The 23,692-nt window shown below is 36.4% G+C and overlaps 1 protein-coding gene and 1 long non-coding RNA gene across 4 annotated transcripts; both read left to right on the forward strand.

Annotated features, from left to right (window-relative positions):
• The first annotated feature begins 9,783 nt into the window (after window positions 1-9,783).
• LOC106389829 (methionine aminopeptidase 1D, chloroplastic/mitochondrial) lies at window positions 9,784-11,715 on the forward strand. 3 transcript variants are annotated; one of them, XM_048751541.1, is made up of 9 exons: window positions 9,784-9,932; window positions 10,051-10,120; window positions 10,239-10,470; window positions 10,577-10,738; window positions 10,812-10,853; window positions 10,939-11,010; window positions 11,088-11,167; window positions 11,245-11,342; window positions 11,412-11,715. In XM_048751541.1, the coding sequence occupies exons 1-9, from the start codon at window positions 9,827-9,829 to the stop codon at window positions 11,603-11,605; spliced, it is 1,056 nt and encodes a 351-aa protein (XP_048607498.1). In that variant the 5' UTR covers window positions 9,784-9,826; the 3' UTR covers window positions 11,606-11,715. The 3 variants fall into 3 exon arrangements, with proteins under 3 accessions (XP_048607498.1, XP_048607499.1, XP_048607500.1); XM_048751542.1 differs by having other exon boundaries at window positions 11,245-11,297; XM_048751543.1 differs by having other exon boundaries at window positions 9,820-9,955.
• An 838-nt stretch (window positions 11,716-12,553) lies between these two features.
• On the forward strand, window positions 12,554-15,223 carry LOC106389828. The gene is made up of 3 exons (XR_007321024.1): window positions 12,554-12,801; window positions 12,892-12,998; window positions 13,517-15,223. It is a non-coding gene; the product is annotated as an uncharacterized LOC106389828 (long non-coding RNA).
• The last annotated feature ends 8,469 nt before the right edge of the window (window positions 15,224-23,692 follow it).

Genomic DNA, 23,692 nt, shown 5'->3' on the forward strand with positions numbered 1-23,692 from the left:
TATGCTCTGAGATTAATACTCTAAATCCGGAGGAGTCAATTTCTGAAGCACGGTTGAAGCGGTCTATTATTTGAGGTCTACGGCCCGAGTATACGCTGTTTGTGACTTCGGTTCAAGGATGGGCAACACAGCCTTCCTTGGAAGAGTTTCAGAATTTGCTAGCTTCGCAAGAGTCATTAGCCATGCAAATGTCAGGAGTCAAAATCACTGATGACTCAGGAAGCGCCTTTGTAGCTCGGAGGCAACAAAGCTTCAAGGCGAAAAACAAAGATGGAGGCTCAAGACACAATGATGGAAGTGAAAGATCTTACATGGATAAGAAAAAGTTCAAATGCTACCACTACAAGAAAATAAGGGTATTGTTACAAAAAATTTTGTCACAATAGAAAAGAATTCGTAACAATATCATCATTGTTACGTTTTTGTTACTAATTATTAATGGTTGCAATACGTGTGTCACAAATGTTCTGGAGTAACAAAAATGTTACAATTTCTTGCGACTATTTTTTTTGTAACAAATCGTCACACATACTTACGTTGTATATTGGTAACAGAACCGTTACAATTTCTTACTTATTAAATTGTCTCAAATTGTCTTAATTTGTTACTGTTTAATGTGACAACTATGTCACTTGTAGTGACGGATCTATTATCACAAATTGTCATTAATAGAGACACCATTATAGTCTTTTTACCGTCACCATTTCTGACATTATATATTGTCCCAAACCGTCACTACTCATAACTAATTTAAAGTCTTAATTTTGTAGCCTATTATAACCAAAAATTTAGTCACAAAACATAATAATCAATGATTAAAGAAAAGATATTTATCCGTCTTAAATACATACTATAAATGCGTTACAAAATCGTTGTATTTTGTAACATTCATTATGTTATTAATTTGTCACTTTTTATTTCGAAAGCAATGTCCCAAACTATGACCGTAAAATAGTAACCTCTCAGTTTCAATTGGTTACAATTTTAGGACCCAAATTTTCTTTACTTAAAATCTGTCACATATTTTTTATAATTTGTTATTCAATTATTGGCACATTAGAAATTATAAATAAAAATGAAATCAAATATCAAACTTGCAAATAATATGATGTAAAAATATTTCTCATAAAACTGCTTGAATTTTATTTGAATATTAAATGTAAGAATAAAACAAAAATTCGTTTAAGAAGTAAACTGAAACTGCTTAGTAAACTAACGAAAATCAAAAGAAAACCAAATGAAAACCAAACTAGAAACACCAAGCTAAAACACCAAACTGAGAAACCACTTCATGCGGGTGTGGTAGTATCTGTTGGAGTCAACATTTTCACGAAAAGCAGACATCAATATTTTTTCCATTGCTTCAATCCTATTCTGAAACTGAACCTTTTCTTCATTACTCTTTTGCAAGTCTGACTCCAGCTCTTTGACTCGGTGAGTTAAAGTACCATCATCTTCAACAGCTTGTGGTGAAACTGAGGAACCATCTAGTGGCATATAAACTCCACACTGTAGTGATCCAAGTCCAAACACCCAACCTTGTTTTGATATTCCAGCAACGTACCAAACATATAACAGTTACATAAACACATATATACAATTAAAATGCAAAGACAACTTTAATTAAGAAAAGCTATGGAAAGAATCAATCGTATCTCCAAATATAAAGAAAAATCAGGAAAAAAAAAACAAATTTGAAATGTGATAGAAAATTACCTTCACATAGATTTCATTTCTTTCCTCGACAGTAAGAGGCTCTGTCAAAACCTCTCCATTAGAAGGCTCAACCAGTGACAATCTTTCTTGCACATATGCATCATATTTTTCTGCAACTAAGCGTGCTCTTTCATCAACATATGTTCCATCAGATTTCTGGTGGGTTTTCTTCATCACAGCAATGAAGGAAGAGTCTTCGTTGTTTGCCACCTAAAACATTAACGTAAGCTGTAAACTCATTTTAAAAGTAAAAGTAAATTCTTTTTTAGTAAAATAATATGTACACTACCAGATTATCTTGAACTTTAGCATAGGAACGTGAGCCTGATCTGTGGCTGTGTGGACCCAAACCATCACGGTTAAACATGCGAGCCAGACGAGCTTTCTCACTTTTTTCTTTGGCTTTTGGTGTCTTCCAGTAATCAGACATTACTCTCCAATCTTTTGAAAGAATCCAATCAGGTTTCACTCCTTTGGATTTTGCAAGGCTCACCATTCCTTTGAGGCGAGTGGCAGCTAGTTCATCAAAGTTAGCTTTAACTAGATCTTCGATGGCGACATTCCACTCATACTTAGTCTACAATCAAAACGATGTCGTTAGAGTTATTAAAAACAAACAAAAAACAGGATATGAATGAAAAGTTCGCCGGGACAGAATAGCCTAGTGGTAACACTAGAGTGAACTGGATCCCGTGAACTGGATCCCATGGCATCCGGGTTCGACTCCTCCGGGATTCGAGAGAGCAACCCAGTGATAAAAAAAAAAAAAAAAGAATGAAACGTTCATGAAATATAAAACTCTTAATGTGGAAGAAAGGAAATATGTATTTGATGTTAAAAATATGTAGAAACATACCTTAAACGTTGAATACCAAGCATCCTTGTAAAACTGGGGTACCTTTCTCCAGCTGTACCATGGTCCTTTAAAAAATCCTTCAATGATTTTCCTTACACGTGTTGATATTTCAGTGTTGTTCTTGAACCTGTACAGATACAGTTGAGTTTGTTATATATATACTTTGTAAATCAGGGAAGAGTAATTCAGAATATATCACAATACCATTTAGCTCCATTCTTTCTAGATGGATGAAGCACTCGAGAATTTCGTTCAACAGATACAAATTCTTCCCTTTGTTCACGTGGTTGGGCATTTGCAGCAACTCCTTCCCTCTGTCTTTGGAGACCAACAGATTCAAGAGATGATCTTCCAAACAAGCGACCGCCTAACATCATTGGTGGACGCATCTATAATAGGACAAAATAAATCATAGAAAAAGAAGCAGCTCAAAAGTATTAGATCATGACATAACAAACAATAAACAAAAACAAACGATTAACTGCAAAGAAAAAAAGAAAACCAAAGAGATCTGAGACCTCGACGGCTTTGACTCAGTCTAAGATGTAGTTTAGGTTCTTAGGTTTAACGTGAGACGAGGTAGCTAATATTACTTCCTTTATATACTAGTTAAATTTTAGGATATTTCTTAATATTCTTACCATGTTTTAAGGGATTTTTCCGGTTTCCACTTAATTTTTAGGTTTTGCCGCTCTAAAGTAAAAATCTAAATATCTCCACAACTTAAAAATGCGCCATTAAGAAGTTAAGGCGCCATTAAGAAAAAGATAGAAAAAAAAAGAAACAAAATAAGCAAGTAATCAAAGTATATACCTCGCTAGTCTATTCAACGACGTTGACCTGGCACAAGATAAAAGCAATTCCTTCAGAATCTGCAACAGACGCCATATAACTTCTTCGAGTCTTTTCCCATGGGAGAGATCATCACCTTGATTAGTATAAGGTCCCCCTATTCCCCCTCACAGATGAAATCATAGTATTTACGTATTCCTGTTAATAACACATGCTATGAGACAAGCTCGACCATAAATTGTAGTCTATACAATTCGAAACTCACAAGACATGGGAGAAAAGCTTCTCAATTTGAGATCAAACATCACTCTGATATAATTTCTTCCAAGATAACTAAGAGACCCAAGTATTGTTATGCCCTAACATTTCTATACACAAATCAACCAAATCAAGATTGACATAATTTTCAACAAGCGCTTAGTTAGAATCTCAAGTACCTGAAGCAAACAAACCAAGATTGACATAATCTTCTCCTTTTGTTAGAAACTCAATCTCCTCTTCGCAAATCTTACAAAACAAAACAAATAGCAAAGCCAAGTTTTTCATTTGAGAATGATTGAAAGGAGAAGATATGATTTAACCAAACATATATATATATATATAGCAGGACACCTTAATGATATCAGATGAGGCGGCGGCTTAGAAGGATCCACGGGTTTTTGTTTCGGCGAGAAGAACTTCGAAGCGAAGTAGCAGAAGACGTCGATTCTTATGAATCAAAGCTGCTGCATGCCAATAAAAAAAGTGACATTTTTAAGACTTGTAGTTGTTTCAGAATCAGAGATGAATCCAGAACAAAACAGAGATGAACACTTACTTGAACCAAAACGAAGAGTCCCACAGTGAACCACCTGGCTTCGGAATTCATGGTTTGATCTCTGACACTGAACCGGCTTCACATGCCAATCTAAGAAGAAATCAAGAAGGAAATTCGATCTCTTCCTCTATTAGTCTCTGGTACAGAAGGTCAAGATTTGGATTGCTTCTTCAAATCTTCTTCTTCCGATCTAAAAAGGGTTAGTCGAAAGAAAAAAAGAGTAAATGAACAATGCAAGCTGCCTTTCGGTGATATAAACCATCCCCTTCATTAAAAAAAAATGATCATAGTTAAAACTTAAAAGAGATCAAAGATTAAATAAATAAAATAGTTTAAATTTAGTTCCAAAACCAACGCCATAATCATATAAAATATAAATCTATAACACCAAATTTAGTCAGATTCTTTATCTGTTAACTCATAATCATTATTTTCATCATCAGCATCTGATCTTAATCCCGCTTCTTCGTCTTCTACATCTTCAAGATGTTCAGTTTGACCATGTTGATTGACTAATGTCTCGACATGTAGTACATCAGTAGAAACAACCGAATTATCATCGTTATGTTGCATTGCAGTGGAATCCAAATTTTGATTCATCAATACTTTTCCCCGCGGCTGAATCACAATAGCTGATTTCCAGTGATGATCTTTCTTATGAGTTACTCGTGGATATGGAACATAACATACTTGATCTGCTTGTGAAGCTAAAATAAAGGGATCATATTTTCCATGACGCTTTCCAGTATGAACATCAATAATCCTAGATTTGTTCACACGTATGCCTTTCCCAACGGTTGAATCATACCAATCACATTTAAAAAGCACAATTTTAAGATGAACCGGTCCAGGATAATGGAGCTCACAAATCTCTTGTAATACTCCATAAAAATCAGGTTCTCCGCTTGATCCGATAATATGATGGCTACAGATACAAATCAGGTCCAGGATAATGGGGGAAATGTTTCATGGTGGAGGCTACACATCCAGGTACACCCACAACTAAGAACTTGAGAAATGACTGGATCGTAGACTCGGGTTGTAGCCATCATATTATCGGAGACGAGAAGTTATTTTCTAGTCTTCAACGTCATGACGGGAAAGAAACCATTATTACTGCTGATAATTCAATCCATCGAGTTGAGAAGGAAGGGACTGTTGTCATAAAAGGAGATGATGAAGAGCCGATCCCCTCAAGAATGTGTACCATGTCCCTGGAGTAAAGAAGAATCTTTTTTCGGTGGTGAATGCGGTCGACTCATGTAACTATGTTCTATTTGGCTCAAGAGATGTTTAGTTCTTAAGAAATATTAAAGAATTAAAGGCGGATGTTGTTCACACTGGAGCACGCGTCAAAGATTTATATGTTTTATCGGCCTCACATGCCTATGTGGAGAAGATGAGTACGAATGACAATGCTTCCATCTGGCATGCAAGACTTGGCCATATAAATATGACCAAGCTTAAGGTTATGGTGAATAAAGACTTGGTTCATGGGCTTCCAAAGTTGAAAATTCAAGATGGAGAAAAAAATTGTGAAGGTTGTCAATATGGAAAGTCACATAGACTTCTATTTGATCATTCAGCTTCAAGATGCATCGGTCCATTGGAGAAGGTCCATAGTGATTTGATGGGTCCAACAAGAACATCTTCTTATTCCGGGTTTCGCTACATGTTGTTGTTCGTAGATGATTTCTCATGGTACACTTGGGTATACTTTGTGAAGGAAAAATCAGAAGTGTTTCAAAGATTCCAAGAATTCAAGGTTACCGTGGAAGGAGAGTTTAGTTGGAAGCTAAAGACTCTAAGGGCGGATAATAGAGGAGAATTCATGTCAAAGGAGTTTCTCCCTTTTTGCCAAAAGAATGGTATTAAGAGAGAATATACATGTTCGTATACACCTCAACAAAATGAAGTAGCAGAAAGAAATATTAGACATCTAACTGAGACGTGCAGAAGCTGGCTACATGATAAGAATTTTCCATAGTCCTTATGGGCATAAGGCATGAGATGCGCAGCCTATGTCATCAACCGGATAACACTCAGTCCAAACAACATGAAGTCGCCTTACTAGATGATTCACGGGAAGAAGCCGACGGTGAAGCATCTCAGGATATTTGGATCAGTCTGCTACGTCCATGTGTTCGACTCCCAAAGAACAAAGTTGGAAGCAAAGGCAAAGAAGTGCATCTTTTTCGGTTACGATGAACAACGTAAGGGCTGGAGGTGTATGGATCCAGAAACACATAAATACAAAGTGTCTCGTGATGTTGTCTTTGACGAAGTTTCATCCTACTATGGACCACATCAAGTCTTAGATGAGCAAGATGGTTCAGGTTCCTCTAAGAATGATGAACAAATTATTCAAGTTCCAAGTGATAATGAAAGCTTTGAGAAGGAGGCTGAAGGTGAAACGGGGAGCGTTGACCAAGATGAAGAAGAGGAGCATGATCATGGTTCTGTCGCCAATCAACGACCAAAAAGGAACATTGTCAAACCCGCTCGGTTCAGAGATGAAAGGTTCATCACCACTTACTCTTGTTACTTTGCAGCTCCTCTACATGAAGATGAACAATCATCTTATGAAGAAGCAAAAAGAGTTGAGGAATGGATGACCGCAATGAAGGAGGAGATTAATGCTCTCATGAAAAATGAAACTTGGAATTTGGTTCATAAACCCAAGGATGCTCAGCCTGTTTCTTGTAAATGGGTGTATCGACTAAAGCGAAAAGCAGATGGGAACATTGATAGATACAAAGCAAGGTTGGTTGCTCGAGGGTTCTCTCAGAAGTACGGAGAAGATTATGATGAGACCTTCAGTCCAGTAGCAAAGATGACTACGGTACGCTCACTTTTATCTTTAGCTGCAAGCTTTGGATGGAAATTATGGCAGTTAGATGTGAAGAATGATTTTCTCTATGGTGAGCTTGATAAAGAAATATTTATGGAGCAACCACCTGGTTTTGAACCACAAGATTATCCTAACCATGTGTGCAAGCTAAATAAAGCCTTGTACGGGTTAAAACAAGCTCCACCAGCTTGGTATGGAAAGCTTGCTCAATTTCTCCAGTTTTACGGGTATATGGCATCAAGTACTGATCCAAGCCTATTCTTCAAGAGAAGTGGAAGAGCTCATGTAGTAGTTCTCCTCTGTGTGGATGATATGATCATTACTGGTAATGACGATGCTGAAATTGCTCGTCTACAAGAGGATATGTCGATGAGGTTTGAGATGAAGAAGTTAGGCGAGCTTAATCACTTTCTTGGTCTAGAGGGTAAAGGATGGAATATTCATCGGCCAACAAGGTTATACAAAAAGGATTGTTGACAGGTTTGGAGTACACCAAGGAAAGGTACGTTCTACTCCACTGGATACTAACATAAGGCTCAAACTCGATGAAGGATCCTTGTTAGCCAATCCTCGACCTTATCGCTCTCTTGTTGGAAGTCTTTTATACTTAACAATTACAAGACCAGATATTGCCTTTGCGGTTGGTCTTGTAAGCCGGTTTATGCAGGAACCAAGGAAGCCACATCTAGAAGCAGCAAAGAAGATATTGAACTATGTGAAGACAACACTTGGCATGGGACTGATGTACAAGTATAATGCCAAGGTTTCTCTTCATGGTTTTACAGATGCTGACTTTGGTGGAGATTTAGATGATCAAAAATCGACTTCGGGTTTTGTGTTCTTGTGTGGAGACACAAGCATTTCATGGTGTAGCAAGAAACAAGTAACGGTGTCTTTGTCTACTACCGAAGCAGAGTATAAAGCTTCAACACTCGCAGCCCAAGAATGTATATGGCTTCGAAGACTCTTTGAAGACTTGTTCGAGCCAGTCAATAAATTGATTACCATCTATGGAGATAATCAAAGTGCTATCAAGTTGGCCAATAATCCAGTGTTCCATGGACGAACGAAGCACATTGAATTGGAACATCATTTCATAAGAGAGAAGGTGCTTGATGGAACAATTTAAGCATTGGAGGTTCGAATCGAGGACAACATCGCTGATATCTTCACCAAGTCGTTACCTAAAGGCCAATACGAGATACTCCGCTCCAAGCTCGGAATGGTGGATAAAATCAAGTTTAAGGGGGAGTATTGAAGTTAAACTTGATTTTGGGTTATGCTTAATTATGGGCCAATAAACTCTTATTGGACTAAACCCAAAATTAAGCTCAAGTTCTAGAATCTTTCAAGAATTATCATCACCTCCTCAAGAAGAAAAAATCTAGATATTGTAGTAGAAAAAAATCTAGGAAGTAAGGAGTTTATAGTAGAATAACCTAGATATTTGTAAGATAGCTTAGAAGGCTATAAATACCTCTTCATCCTTTCATTTGTAAAAACACAAGAAGTTGAACAAGTGTAATAATAAGAAAATTTCTTAAAGAAAGAAAGAGTGTTCTACTAAAAGTTCTCTAAATCTTTTTGAGAGTTCTTCCATATTATTCTTCATACTTAGAAATTCTCTTGGTTCTTTCGAGTTCTTGGATATTACGGTATTAGGCTAGTGTTAAGCACTATCAAGGGTGGTTTCTCTATAGTTGAAAGATTAGATAGAGCGTGATTAAACTTGGAGAAAGTGAAATTAGATACTTGGAGAAAGTTGTTCCCTTTGGAAACCATGGACAAAGGATGGAAGCTTGGGATAATTGTGGTAATCCACCCCAAGAAAACCAGCTGCTCAAATTCAAGGAATCAGCAGAAGGTAAAGATTCTTACATAGAAAATATGAGTCCTTATGGGTTTTTTGATTCTGTTCTGAAACTTGGATGTTACTTCTTTGTTTTGCAGAATGATGGGAATGGTATAGGAGAAGGTTAAGGCAGGTGGTTAAGGCTCTAATAACGTATTGGTTAGAGAAACAAGGCTTGAATCGAACCACCGGTTCCATGAGTTCTGGAGATTTCATTGAAGAGGTCTAACCTAAGAGGAGCAAGATTTGTTTGTCTTAAAATAATATGGTTAGGTTTTTTTATTTCTTTATAAGATGTTCTTTTTTTCTTGTAATAGAAGGTAATATAAAAAAAAGAATACACAGCAGTTGATAAGCATTGAGCTTTGTTAAGAACTTGAACAGCTAGTTAGGCTAAATTAGAGTTTGTCCCTATACATGTGCAACAAGATGTATTGCACAAGCTTTCGCGCCATTGATGGGAAATTTTACAAGGTGAATCGAGATGTGTTACTTAAGATGCAAGTCAAGCAATTCAGAACAATATCATATGCAGAAGATAACATACACGGAGACAAAGGCGCGAAGACAACATGACTCCATACTAGTCTTAATATATTATACTGCAACCATATTTCTCTTCTCGATTGTTTGGCTTATTGTTTTATTACAGATTATTAGTAGTCTATATATATATATATATATCCTTTGAGACAATGTTTTTTATTCGAAATAGCACGTATTGTTGAATCACTAGCTTGTTCATCATGATCATCTTACACTGCCTTCCTCTTTCTTGTGGTAGAAGGTGAAGAATGTACAAAAGTTGCTTTTGTTTCCTCTTCTTTTTTTCCCTTGTTTTTTTAAAGTATTTCAGCTAATGTTTAGGCCCATTAAAAGCCCAAAGAGGGTATCAAGGAGCGACGGCTAAGCTAATAACGAAAGCTCGCGGAGAAGACACAAATGGCCACCGCTAAGACTCTGCAGCCAATAATGTTCTCTTCCTTTCTCGGCCACAAATCTATCCAATCAACACAACCACTTCTCCACCGCTTTCGCATCGACTTAGGTTCTTCTCTGTTTTCATACTCTGTAAGCTAAGCACATTAACCACAACAAAAAAAAAAAAGATGAAGACTTTCGAGTTCCCGTATCGCTATTTTGATCCTAATGATGTTTGTTAACAGGAAGAAGGCATGTTTCAATGAAATTATCAAGAACCTTTTCAGGACTGACCAATCTTTTCTTTAATAGAAGGTATTTGGACTCGCTCTGTTTTGTTAGTTTCTTACAATGTATACAAAGGACACAACACTCTGTTTAACATAAAGTGTGTAATTATCATAACTTTTTTTTGTCCGTTGCTTGTGTAAAGAAACGAAGATGAAGTTATTGATGGCAAGCGAAAACGTCTGAAGCCAGGAAACGTATCTCCTCGCCGCCCTGTCCCTGCCCATATAACAAAACCTCCTTACGTTGAGTCTTTTACAGTCCCTGGAATCTCAAGTGGACTCCAGATTCATGACGACAAGAAAGGTATAGAGAGCATGAGAGCTTCTGGCAGGCTTGCTGCTAGAGTTCGTGAGTACGCCGGGACTTTGGTTAAGGTAGTGGCCTAGTGGGACAAAGTTTGATACTTTTTTTCTTATTGTCAATGTCAAACTATTACAGAACCTCATCAGTTTTGTTTTCTTTTCTGTTTGTATTCAACAGCCAGGTGTGACCACGGATGAGATTGATGAAGCGGTTCACAATATGATTATAGAGAATGGAGCTTATCCTTCGCCTCTTGGCTATGGAGGTTTCCCTAAAAGTGTTTGCACTTCAGTCAATGAATGCATTTGCCATGGCATCCCTGATTCACGACCTCTTGAGGTGTGTGTGTCCCTGTGTGTGTTTGTGTGTCTTTCACTCACGAATGCTAAACAAATGTTCTGTCTTTTTGCAGGATGGAGATATAATCAACATTGATGTCACAGTTTATTTGAACGTAATAAATTCTCTTCTTTTGTGTATGACCTGATCATTTACTTGCGTTTAATCTCTACTTTGGATGCTTGTGTTGGTCTTTACAGGGTTATCACGGTGATACTTCAGCAACTTTCTTCTGTGGAGATGTCGACGAGAAAGCTAAAAAGCTAGTCCAGGTACAGTCAGTTCTATGAAAACTCTTGGTTTATAATAATAGTTTGATGAGAGTTTTATAACTTTGAGTGTGGTGTAGGTGACAAAAGAGTCTCTAGACAAAGCGATATCAATATGTGGACCTGGAGTTGATTACAAGAAAATCGGCAAAACAATTCAGTAAGAGACTGATTCCCTTTTAGCAGTTAGTATTTTTCTATTCATCTACAATATTGAAAGACCAAATCTTTATAAAGTGATCATGCAGATAAACATAAATATGGAGTGGTTAGACAATTTGTAGGCCATGGTATTGGACGTGTCTTCCATGCTGATCCAGTTGTTCTTCACTTCCGTAAGTTTGTTCTTGTTGAATTGCTTTGTGGCCATTCACGTGCTTTCTAAACTTGCATCTGCTCTACAGGGAACAATGAAGCTGGACGTATGGTGTTGAATCAAACCTTCACCATAGAACCGATGCTAACGATAGGAAGCATTAAACCGGTTATGTGGGATGATAATTGGACTGTGGTCACAGAAGATGCAAGTCTCTCTGCCCAATTCGAGCATACCATTCTTATAACTAAAGATGGAGCTGAGATACTAACCAACTGTTAAAATTTGATTCCCAAATGTGTCTCAGATTGATCTTTATTGGAATGGAATACAAAGCCAAATCGTGTGTATGAAAATCATATTCATATTCAAATATTCTTTTACTCAAAGTATAATTAATCTATATGTATTCACACCAACAGATACAAACAATGAGTATTTTACAGATTACATTAGGTACAAGCAAAAATATAAGATCGTAGAGTTTAGTAGATCTTGATTCTCTGAAGTTCATTTCTTCTGACAGAACCTTTGCAAATTAAGTAGCAAGGGTTTAGGAGATCTTGAACTTCTGTCTAAAATATCAAAATTTCGAGGCCATAATTGGGCAAGGATTATTGTCTATGCGGACGTTTATGTGCTGTTTATACCGATTTTTAGATCGTTTTAGAAAAATTGTTCGACTTATGATCGATTTTCCGTCTAAATGGACAATTGGTATGACCAATTAAGTAACTACTAGATTTTGACCAAAGCGCGGGTTTAGTTTCCATTTAAATTTTCTATAAACAGAATTTTTTTAGTAAATATCATATTTTCATATATTTGTGTTTTATTTTATAGAATTTTTTTATCTTTTTCTTTATCATGTTTCATTTTAAATGAAACATTTATGTTCACAAAATTAAACTTTATTTTTTTATGCATCAAAATTGGTATAACTCTAATAAATAAATTTTATTATGTTGTTAATTTATTTTTGTAAAGAGATTTTGTATAATTTAAACTGTCAACAAATTAGTATATTATTTTTAATAAATATATATATTTTCAATAAAAATGCAAATATTTATAAATGCTTAAATTATATTCAGAAAAGAAAAAACAAAATAATTTTCTGTTCAATTTTTGTTTATTATACAAAATATTAAGAATAGTTGAAAAATAAAATATTTTTGAACTTGGATTTAATGCCCAAATAAAATATTTTACCGACTAAATAGGTGGTCAGGGACACATCTATGTTAAAAAGAAAAAAAGAAACAGAAAAGGGAAAAAATACAAATCTGTCGACGCTTCTTTCCCCACCCATGGCGATTGAAGGTTCAGAAATCAAAATCAATACCGGTAAAGACTGTAACGATGGCTTGAAGATCTTCAACGATGAGGGTAGCAAATCTGATTTGGAAACAAAATCAAACCGTTGGTTGGAAACTCGTTAGATCCACCAAGGACTTCTCGTATTCCTGTCTCTTAAGGTTATTTTTTCAAAATTTTGTTCTTCAGATTATATAGATCGTTTTCGATGAAGATCTAAAGAAATATTTGGTAACTGTTTTGCATGTCAGATCCGAAGGCTTCAGTGAGAAGAACGTTGTGTGATATTTGAGTTTCAATTTGGCCTTTTCAGATATCTTTGGCCGAGTGATAATCAGATTTGAAAGACAATTAAACAGTAAATATAATTTAAGTTTTTAATCATTTGTTAAAAGTTAATCTCAGATTTTTAGTCAAAGATAAGTTACTTCCTCGTCCCAAATTTGAATTGTTCAAATTCCTACAATATCCTTATTGTAAAAAACTTGTTTGAAACAAATTGTTTTGCTTAAAAGTAAATAAAAAGCAGTATCAAATTGGAAGTAGTATAACATGATAGAGAAACAAATGCAAAACGAAAATCAAAGATTCGCGAATATCTCTTTGAATACCACATTCATTGTTTGACGTTGAGGCTTGCCTTCAGCGTCGACAATCAAAATCTTCAGTCCTTTTTTAGAAGTCACTCTAGAAGTAGCCACATATAGCTGTCTATGAGAGAAAACAGGTCTCGGTAGAAACAAACCAACCTCCGAAAGTGATTGACCTTGGCTTTTATTGATTGTTATAGCAAATGCCACCAAGCTTAGAAACATGTCTTCGTTGATAAGAGGAGACCTTGTGATTGCCGTATTCTGAATGATGCTCATTTTGAAGGGATGATCGGTTGCTCGGTACATGCCAGTTGAAGGACTGAGGGTGAAATTCTGAATGTACCTCCATGCTCCAACAGGAAGAAGGCGGCCTTTACTCTCCATGTAAGTTCTCTTGCAAGAGGCATGTATTTTACATCACTAGTTCAGGTTGAAAAAAAAAGAAAGTTAGTGAACAAACTTAAAGCTATATAATACGCTAAACAAAAAATAACAAAACACATATTAGAACACTCACAGATTCATCGGATAGCACCATCTTGAGGGTGTCCCCGTGCACTGGGTTGTACTGCTGCCAAGAGTGCAGAACCTTCACATGTACTTTCCAGCCATTCTTGAAGAGTTTCACATCTTTCAAAGGGGTCACTTTCATTGCCGCAGACATTTTTTTTTATTGCTAATGTAGCTGTGAGTAAATGTGAGAAAGCTTAGGCATGTTGTAGGTGTTTATATAGCAGTAGGTTAATCAATGGTTCTAAATGACGTCTAAAAAATATCTCTCGTATATTCTTAGTTCGATATAGGAAACCCTTAGAGTATTGACCCTTAGAGTATTGATCAAGCAAAAATATTTAGAGATCGATATTGTTTGCGGTTGTTTACATATCTTAACAATATTTACAATTCTGTTGGTTTAGATATCGTTTTAACATCAACGGATTAAATGAAACAAATATTTGAGTAGTTATTACATATGCTTCATGGCCAAGCTAGTATATTCGGATTCATTAAAGGGAAAATCGCTAGAGTATTTACCAAGTAAAAATATTTAGTGGTTATACTGTTAGCGGAAATTTACATATCTGCAGCCTTGGGCCATTTATACAAATCGCTAAAGGGAAAATCGTTTGGGCCTACATTCAGCCTTGGGCCATTTCAAAAACTTTGACACAAAACGTGTTGATCATAATTCACGTAAATACCCTTTATTATTCTGCGAAATGTAAGAAAGCATTAAAAAAGAAAATGCAGGTTTAGGTAAAAAATACAATAAAATCCTGCTTTAATAGTATAGATTGGTTTGCATATACATTATTTTACAACCTTACTGTTTTATCAGGAAAAGAAACTGACACAAAACATTATTTTTGCTAAATTGTAGATGTCATTATTTCGAAAAGAAATGAAGGTTCGGTTACAAGATGAATTGGAACCAAAGTCTGCTAAACAAGCCATTCAGGATCAAAGAAGCCGCAAAAAATTTTAAAAAACCTAATGATACAGACAAACAGTTTTTTGACAAAATATGTGATCAATAAAAAGGCTATTTGTTTTGTATATAGCAATATACATTGAGTCACTGACAAAATAAAAGAAAATATAAAGAAGTGTGTATATATGGCGTAATGTTTTGACATGTACTTTCAGTTGCATGCGCTCATAAGTGATAGTGAACATGCGATATACCACGTACGCTAGCCCTAGATGGACACTATTCACTTGTCTTATTGGACCACAGCTGTGGCTATCGAAATGAAGAAAAAATTGACTAATCATTGAAAAATTGGGGACCGATCAATGGATATGAGCTAAGTTGATGTGTATAAATGTGGTAATTAACAATACAGAGAAAGGAAAAAGGAGCTATATAGATCCAAATTATTACCTTATATGAAATTACAAAGTCACAAGAGCAAGTTTTTGTTTTTGATTGTGTTACGATCCTTTATGAGACGTCATGGTTATACGTTACTATCAGCACCACATAGATCCGTTAATAGCATGTGATGAGAAGAAGCAAGAGGCAAACAATTATGTGTTATCTAATATATTTATTAGGTCTACAAATAGCATGTTATGATCATACAAGAATAATTGTTGTGGTAATGATTCTAATTTGTAACTGAGTTGTCATTGTTCTTATCTCGGATGAGTTTATTAGCTACCACTACAAGAAAACATAATCTTAACGAGGGCGGTTTTCCTCGTTATTTCGTCGTAAAAGGGGCTTTACGACGAATTAGCGAGGAAACGTGTTTGCTCGTTACACGTCCGTCGTAACACATATTTCCTCGCTAATTCGTCGTAACTTAGCGAGGAATATATTTCGTCGTAAAGACGAAGTAGGACGATTCGTCGTAAAGACGTCGCTACAATTCCTCGTAAGGACGTCGCTACAATTCCTCGTAAATAACTCGAAAACAGTTCCTCGTAACCTACACGTAAATACCTTGAAAGATTTTCCTCGCAAAATACACGTAACAACCACGAAATGATTTCCTCGTAAATTGTCGTAAACATTTTCTCGTTATTTCCTCGTAGATGATTCCTCGTAAAATACTCGTAAACTGTTTCTCGTCATTTCCTCGTAAGATTTCCACGTAAAGAGGTCGTACATTAGCTACGAATTTACTTCGTTTTTGTTATTTTACAGAATTTTAAAATATAATTAAAAAATAATTAAAATTATTTAATTTAATAATAAATTAAAATTCAAAATAAAAATAAATTCATATGAAAATATTTTATAAATAAATAAGTTTTGAATTTACATAATACAACAACAACAAAAAAAACTAAGGGTCGTTCATCGCCCGGTAGAATTCATCACTCCTCCTCGTAACATCCGCCTCGTTATGTACGTCGTCGGATGACTCGCCATGAATGGGATGTTGTTGTCGCATGTTCCTCAACATGGACTCCCATTCCGGATTTGTGGCCGCAATAACGTCCAAGAAGCCCTCGACTCCACCCATACGAGATTTTGTCGCGGTCAACTCGTTACGCAGCTGAGCGGACTCTCTACGCAGCTCCGTGACTTCATCATCCCGTCGCTGACCATAAGACGATGTCGCTCTCGGAACATCGTTGACGGAACCAATACCCAACGTCCGTCCCTTTTTTTTAGGGACAACCTTAAAAACAAAAAATAAATATTGTAAGTAAAAATTTAAAGTTAAATTAAATGAATAATTAAAAATTTATTTTTTTGAAAATTTACCTCCTCGTAAATCTTATCCACTTCAAGTGTGGATAAGGTGACGGGTAATCCGTCGGTAGACTGCTGGGTCAGCTGAGTCTGGCGGTCTTCAACCCGAGCAACTACGTCGTTGTAGATTTGCTCGGACTTGCCATCTACAAATACGCCCGCCTTGTTCTTGTGGGTCCTCTCGTAAAGTTCCATAAGAGACGGGAGATGTCCCGTCTCTTTGGCCTAGAAAACAGTTAAGAAAGTTAGAATAAATTAATATAATTATTAAAAAAATTACTTAATAAAATATTTAATTACCATTTCCAAACGGACACCGGCGTGGGGTTTTTGGCCCGTAGTGTGAAGCATCGGCCCGTTCCCGTGCTCATCGACCGTGTTACGGGAGTTAGAGCAAGCCTGGGCGATTCTAATCGAATCAGGAAGGCGCCAATAACGGATGAGGCCATCCCACACGTCCGTGGTGAGCTCAGCGGGTTTGCCACGCTCATACCCCTTCACGATCCAGTCACCCTTCCAGTTGGAGACCGTGTCCAACAAGCGAACTTTCGCTTTCGCGTTAAACTTCTTCCTCACCCTCTCAGTGATCCCCAAAGCCCAATTATATTTTTGCTGTTGGAAAAAATAAATTAACAATTAGTTTTTTAGAAAGTATATATATAAATCATGAAAAAATTAAAATATATATAATTAATTAATAGAAACTTACAGCGTAAATTTTGAACCACGTCTTTCTGACGTAGTGAGGCGTCTTACTCCAGTTTGGATGTGCCATGGAGAAGTAACCCTTGATCGTGTCGGTTACGTCCGATGCAAGACATCCGTCAACCCCCCACCTGGAAAATACAAATTTAAAATATAAATTATTTTTTAATGTTATAAAAGATATTTAAACGAATTAAAAAAATTAATGCAACATACCACAATGTTCCGTCCGGTCGGTCTGGGTCGATGACTGGTAAACCTTCTCTGCCTGGCAGACTGAGAATGTCCTCTACCGTGTACTGAGAGTAAGGAGCACTCGGAGGCACCATCAGATCAGGATGAATATCGGCGGCTATCGGAGGTGCCATCGGAGGAGGCACAGGAGGAGGCATCGGAGGAGGCACATGAGGAGCCGATGGTGCACTAGAAGAAGTAGACCCAGAGACTCTCTGAGTGTACTGAGTCTCGGGGACAGTATCCTGGCCCGAAGAACTGGGAGCGGAAGAAGAGGCCGGGTCTAAACGACTACCCGGCTCACCGAAGATCTCTCTGTAATGGGCAGTAAGTCTTCCTTTTCGAACCTGGGAAAAAAATGAAATTTTTAAAATTAACATCAACAAATATTTTCCAACATTATTCACCTAATCAACACTAAATAACATAAAATCCGCAAACCTATCTAAATTCACCATACTAACCACCTAATCTATCCTAAACTAACCAAATTAGAGAGGAATCAGAGAGGCTTACCATTGTTACGAAATGGAGAGGAAGTAGAGAGGAAGTAGAGAGGAAAGAAAGAGTGAGCGCTCGGGCGCATATATAAGATTACATATAGTCGCGAATTCGTCGTAAGTTTACGACGAAATAGCGAGCAGTTACAAAGGCCCGTGTTTTTTTTACGAGGAAATTGCGAGGAATCACAATGGCCCGTGTTTTTGTTTACGAGGTATTAACGACGATTTAGCCTACGTGGAATTAACGAGGCTTGCTTTCCTATAAATATACCCACAACTCTCATTCTCAAACCACACATAAACTCCCAAATCACACACCTATCTGAAATCACATTCCTCAGCAAAATCATATTCAAATTATAAATATTTGAAAAAAATAGGAAAAGATAAGATATTAGAATTCATGTGGGCGAGACTTACGTATTATAATTGATGGAAGTCTTGCCACGTGTTATTCTGGTATTTTGATCCTTTTCCCTTTTTTCTAGTTTTTACACTACGAGGTATTTACGACGATTTATGCTTACGTGGAATTAACGTGTTTTATGTTTAAATCTTTTTACGTGGTCTTTACGACGATTTCTGCTTACGTGGTCTTTACGACGATTTCTGTTACGTGGTCCTTACGACGATTTATGCTTACGTGGTATTTACGACGATTTCTGTTACGTGGTCTTTACGACGATTTATGCTTACGTGGTATTTACGACGATTTCATCCTACGTGGAATTAACGAGTGTTATGTTTAAATCCCTAGAACCCGAAACCCGAAACCCGAAACCCCAACCCCCAAACCCGAAACCCGAAAGCCCAAACCCCAAACCCCAACCCCCAAACCCGAAACCCGAAAGCCCAAACCCGAAACCCGAAACCCAAACCCCCATCTTTAATTTTCTACTTCATATATTCCAAACCCCATATTTAATTTTAAGTTTCGTAGTTATTTTTAACGAGTGTTATGGTTAAATCCCTAGAACCCCAAACCCGAAACACGAAACCCGAAACCCGAAATCCAAAACCCGAAACCCCAAACCCCGAACCCCTAAACCCGAAACCCCAAACTCGAAACCCCAAACCCGAAACCCGAAACCCGAAATCCAAAACCCGAAACCCCAAACCCCGAACCCCTAAACCCGAAACCCCAAACTCGAAACCCCAAACCCGAAACCCGAAACCCGAAACTCGAAACCCCAAACCCCATATTCCTTATTTTCTACTTCATATATTCCAAACTCCATCTTTATTTTTAGGTTTCGTCGTTATTTCCTCGTTGTCTTACGTTGTATTTACGACGATTTCATCCTACGTGGTATTTACGACGAATTCACCCTACGTGGTATTTACGACGATTTTGTCCTACGTGTAATTAACGAGTCCCGCGTTCTTTATTTTTATATTTCGTCGTTATTTCCTCGTTGACCTACGAGTCCTTTACGACGATTTTTGTTACGTGGAATTAACGAGTGTTATGTTTAAATCCCTTGAATCCGAAACCCCAAACTCCATATTCCTTATTTTCTACTTCATATACTCCAAACCCCATCTTTATTTCCATTCCAAACCACAATTCCCACATTTGCTTATTCATAAAACAAACTCCCGGCATTACCTTATTCATAAAACAAACCCCACATTATCTTATTCATAAAACAAACTCCCTCATCTTATTCATAAAACAAATACATCAATCGGATACATCGACATTCTCGTCATCACTAGAAACATCATCATTTTCATTAAACTCGTCTTCAACAGCTTCGTCTGTGGCATCATCGGTAAGATCTTCGTACTCGTGATTATGCGGATCAATGAGAAGGATGTCATCAATTTCTTGTTCAGGTTCATCAACTTCATTTATCTGTTCTTCTTGCAATGGTGGTTCTTCTCCACTGATGATTCGTCCTCGAGGTGTAACTTTGATCACTGCTAACCAATTTATACCTGAATCTCTCATCCGAGGGTATGGAAGGAAGCTAACTTGGTCTGCTTGTGAAGCTAAGATGAAAGGCTCGAATTTGTTGTACCTTCGTCCACCGTTGACATCAACTACACCGAATTTGTTAGACCGAACACCTCTGTTGACGACGGGGTCGAACCATTCACATTTGAAGAGGACGCATTTCAGCTTCAGTATTCCTGGAAACTATAAACCAGTTTCTGAATCTCATAATAAGAATCAGCAGACACATTGTCTTCCGGCAAATACTCTTTAAACAAGTCCGCCCATTCGTTCATGCAACTTTCAGGTAGATTGTGATCAGTTTTAATATTCATCATTCTAGCAGCTAACGACAATTTAGAGAGACCTTCTCTACAACCACTGTAAAGTGGTTGATTCGCCGCGTTTAACATTTCGTAAAACTTTTTTGCATCTATATTAGGTTCTTCATCTTCATCTTGAGCTACGAATGCATCAGCTACCATATCATGAACCCTATCATAATCTACCATCTCCTCCTGCTGGTAACTATGTTCATTATGCAAATGATGATCAACCGGTTCTTTTTCCTGAAAATTGCTATTACTACTACTAGCTTCATTCTGATCATAATTAAAACCTTCCCCATGTTGAAACCAGATATAGTAATTTGCCGTGAAACCTCTATTTATTAAATGCTTCCAAACATTTTCACGGTTTGCCAGTTTCGAATTGTTGCATTTCCGACAAGGACAGAACATCTTACCACTTTCTTGGGCGAGCGGTGTTGAATCTGCTTGATGCATAAATGTCTCCAGACCCGCAAGGTATTCTTTCGTCACTCTCCCGTTAGCATCTCTATGCATATACATCCACTTCCGCAACTCGTAAATATTCCCGGAGCCAGCCATTTTTTTTTCTTTCACGTTTTTTGTTGTTGGTGTGTTTAAAATGATGTTCAAACATCCATATTTATAGGAAAATTCGAATCTGGTAGTTGTAATTTTGCTATGAATTTACAACGAAAATTAATTTGGTGGGCAAAAAAAACGTGTAACACCTATAAAGTTGGTGGATTCAAAAATTTTCTCGCTACATACACGTAAACTATTCCCTCGTAAATACCACGCAAAGTTTACGTCGTATTTACGAGGAAATAGTTTTTCCTAGTAAAATACTCGTAAAGTTACATCCACTTTACGACGAAACAGTTTTGTCGTTACGTTACGAGGAAATAACGATGACTTTAGTTTTTCACGTAAATTCGTCGTAAACTCGACGCAAATTTACGAGGATTGTTTTTCCTCGTTAATTTTCGTCGTTAAGCATGTGTTTTCTTGTAGTGTACATTCAGGGTCGGTCTTCGGCAAAGCCTAACGAAACATTGGCCTTATGCCTCCAAAAATTTTGGAAAAAATTACATAGAAAAAAACTCCCAAAATTTTTTTTTAGGCCCTCAAATTTACCAAAAAAAATTTTGAGCTGGAATTTTTTAAAAACCGCCTACAGCCACCTAAATCTCAGGGCCGGTCCTGGCTAAATTTCAAATATTCGATTTAAATGGAAATGGACATAATAATATATGTGGAAGATGTGATTTACATATTGGGAGATAAATGACGTCGAGCTTTTGTGGTGTATATGCTATCTAGTTATTAAATAAAGGAAAAAATTTGGGTTCATCCCCTGTGGTAAATTAAAGAATTCACCTCAGTATTCTACATCAATTAAAGTGCCACGTAAGTTTAATGAAAAAGGACAGAACTTAGGTTCACCCTCTAGGGTGAACCTTTAAATTCACCTCACTCTTTAAGACCAATCAAAGTTACACATAAATTATTAATTAAAAAATATTAAATTAAATAAAAATAACTACAAAAAATAAAAACGCTAATTTTATATACCTTAAACCCAAACCCTATACCCTAAACCCAAATCCAAACCCCTGAACCCAAATTATATACCCTAAACCCAAAAACAAGACTATAAACCTAAACTCTATACCGTAAACCCAAGTCCTAAACCCTAAACCCAAACCGTAAACCTTAAACCCAAATTATATACCCTAAACCCAAAACCTTAACCATAAATCCAAACGGTAAATCCTAAACCCAAACCGTAAATCCTAAACTCAAAACCTATACCTTAAACCCAAATCCTAGACCCAAAACCCAAACGGTAAACCCTAAGCCCAAACCCCAAACTTAGATGCTATAGGGTTTGGGTTAAGGTTTACAGTTAAGGTTTAGGGTCTAAGACTTGGGTTTAGAGTATAGTGTTTAGGTTTATAGTCTATTTTTTAGGTTTAAGGTATATAATTTGGGTTTAGGGTCTAGGATTAGGATTTAGAGTATAGGGTTTGAGTTTAGGGGTTTGGATTTGGGTTTAGAATTTAGGGTATAGGGTTCAGAATTTAAGATTTAGGGTTTAGGGTTTCGCTAGCAGCGTTAGCTTCGTTAAAATTAGCCTTTTTTATCTTTTTTAGCTATTTTTAATTAATTTAATATTTTTAATTAATAATCTATGTGTCAATTTGATTGATCCTAAAGGGTGAGGTGAATTTAAAGGTTCACCCTAAGGGATGAACCTAAGTTTTGTTCAATGAAAAAGGAAATAAAATTATAAAAAAGAAAAACAGATGAGAAAAAAAAGACGTCGCCTTTTAACAAGAAGAGAACGTGATCTTTGACTCATCTTTTAGGTTTTCAGTTCACATCAATTCCCAATTCACATATGAAGAAGATAACGTGATCTTTGATTACTAATCCTACGACATATTGGTATATCTCATCATCAATTCCCAATATATCATCATGAAATAAATCTTAAACTAAACCCTTAGATTCTAAATCCAAACAAGACTCTAAATCCAAATTTACGATTTAAGTTTAGGGTCTAGAGTTTGGGTTTACGGTTTGGGTTTAGAGTCTAAAATTTGGGTTTAGGGTATAGGGTTGGGTTTAGTATCTAGAGTTTGGGTTTACAATTTAGAGTATATGGTTTGGGTTTATAGTTTAGGTTTAAGGTTTACGGTTTGGGTTTAGGGTCTAGGACTTGGGTTTAGGGTATAGAGTTTAGGTTTATAGTCTTGTTTTGGGTTTAGGGTATAAAGTTTAGGTTTATAATCTAGTTTTTGGGTTTAGGGTATATAATTTGGGTTTAGGGTCTAGGATTAGGGTTTAGGGTATAGGGTTTGGGTTTAGGGGTTTGAATTTGGGTTTAGAATTTAGGGTATATGGTTTAGAATTTAAGATCTAGGGTTTAGGGTTTAACTGGAAGCATTAGCGTCGTTAAAATTAGCGTTTTTATTTTTTGTAGCTATTTTTTATTTAATTTAATGTTTTAATTAATAATATATGTGTCAATTTGATTGGTCTTAAAAGGGTGGGGTGAATTTAAAGTTTCACCATGGAGGTGAACTTAAGTTTTGTCCTTAAATAAACCCATTAAAAACATTATTCATTCTTTTATCGCCATGCTTATGTTGAGACCATCTCCGATAAAACTCTATTTTTTATTCTATAATTTACAATAAATAGAGTAACTCTATTATAGTGTAACTTTTGCTCCAATGGTATTATTCTATAATTCTATCATAAAATAAAATATAGAGGAATGTCACTTTTTCACTCCAAATATAGAGTAAAATATGACATTTTTCTATATTTCACTATATAATAGAGTAATTCTATTACAGGATCACACCATTAAAGCAAAAGTTACACTATAATAGAGTTAGCTGACAATGGCATATTGTTAGTTGTTACAAAGGAACAAGATAAGCGGGACAAGCAAGCATATTGATAATTGTAAATCAAATGCTCGCATTTTTTTATATGAAACATAGAACTGTTTTACTAGAATGTGATAACATGGAAGGAAGTTGAGTTA

Source organism: Brassica napus, chromosome C3 (genome assembly GCF_020379485.1).
Source record: "Brassica napus cultivar Da-Ae chromosome C3, Da-Ae, whole genome shotgun sequence".
NCBI classification, from domain to species: Eukaryota; Viridiplantae; Streptophyta; class Magnoliopsida; order Brassicales; family Brassicaceae; genus Brassica; species Brassica napus.

Excerpts from the sequence above, each read along its gene's own strand:
- LOC106389829 (XM_048751541.1), top strand. The coding sequence starts at position 9,827 with ATGGCCACCGCTAAGACTCTGCAGCCAATAATGTTCTCTTCCTTTCTC. Across the intron at positions 11,011-11,087 it reads AAGCTAAAAAGCTAGTCCAG|GTGACAAAAGAGTCTCTAGA; the intron begins GTACAGTCAGTT and ends AGTGTGGTGTAG. Across the intron at positions 11,343-11,411 it reads TCCAGTTGTTCTTCACTTCC|GGAACAATGAAGCTGGACGT; the intron begins GTAAGTTTGTTC and ends TCTGCTCTACAG.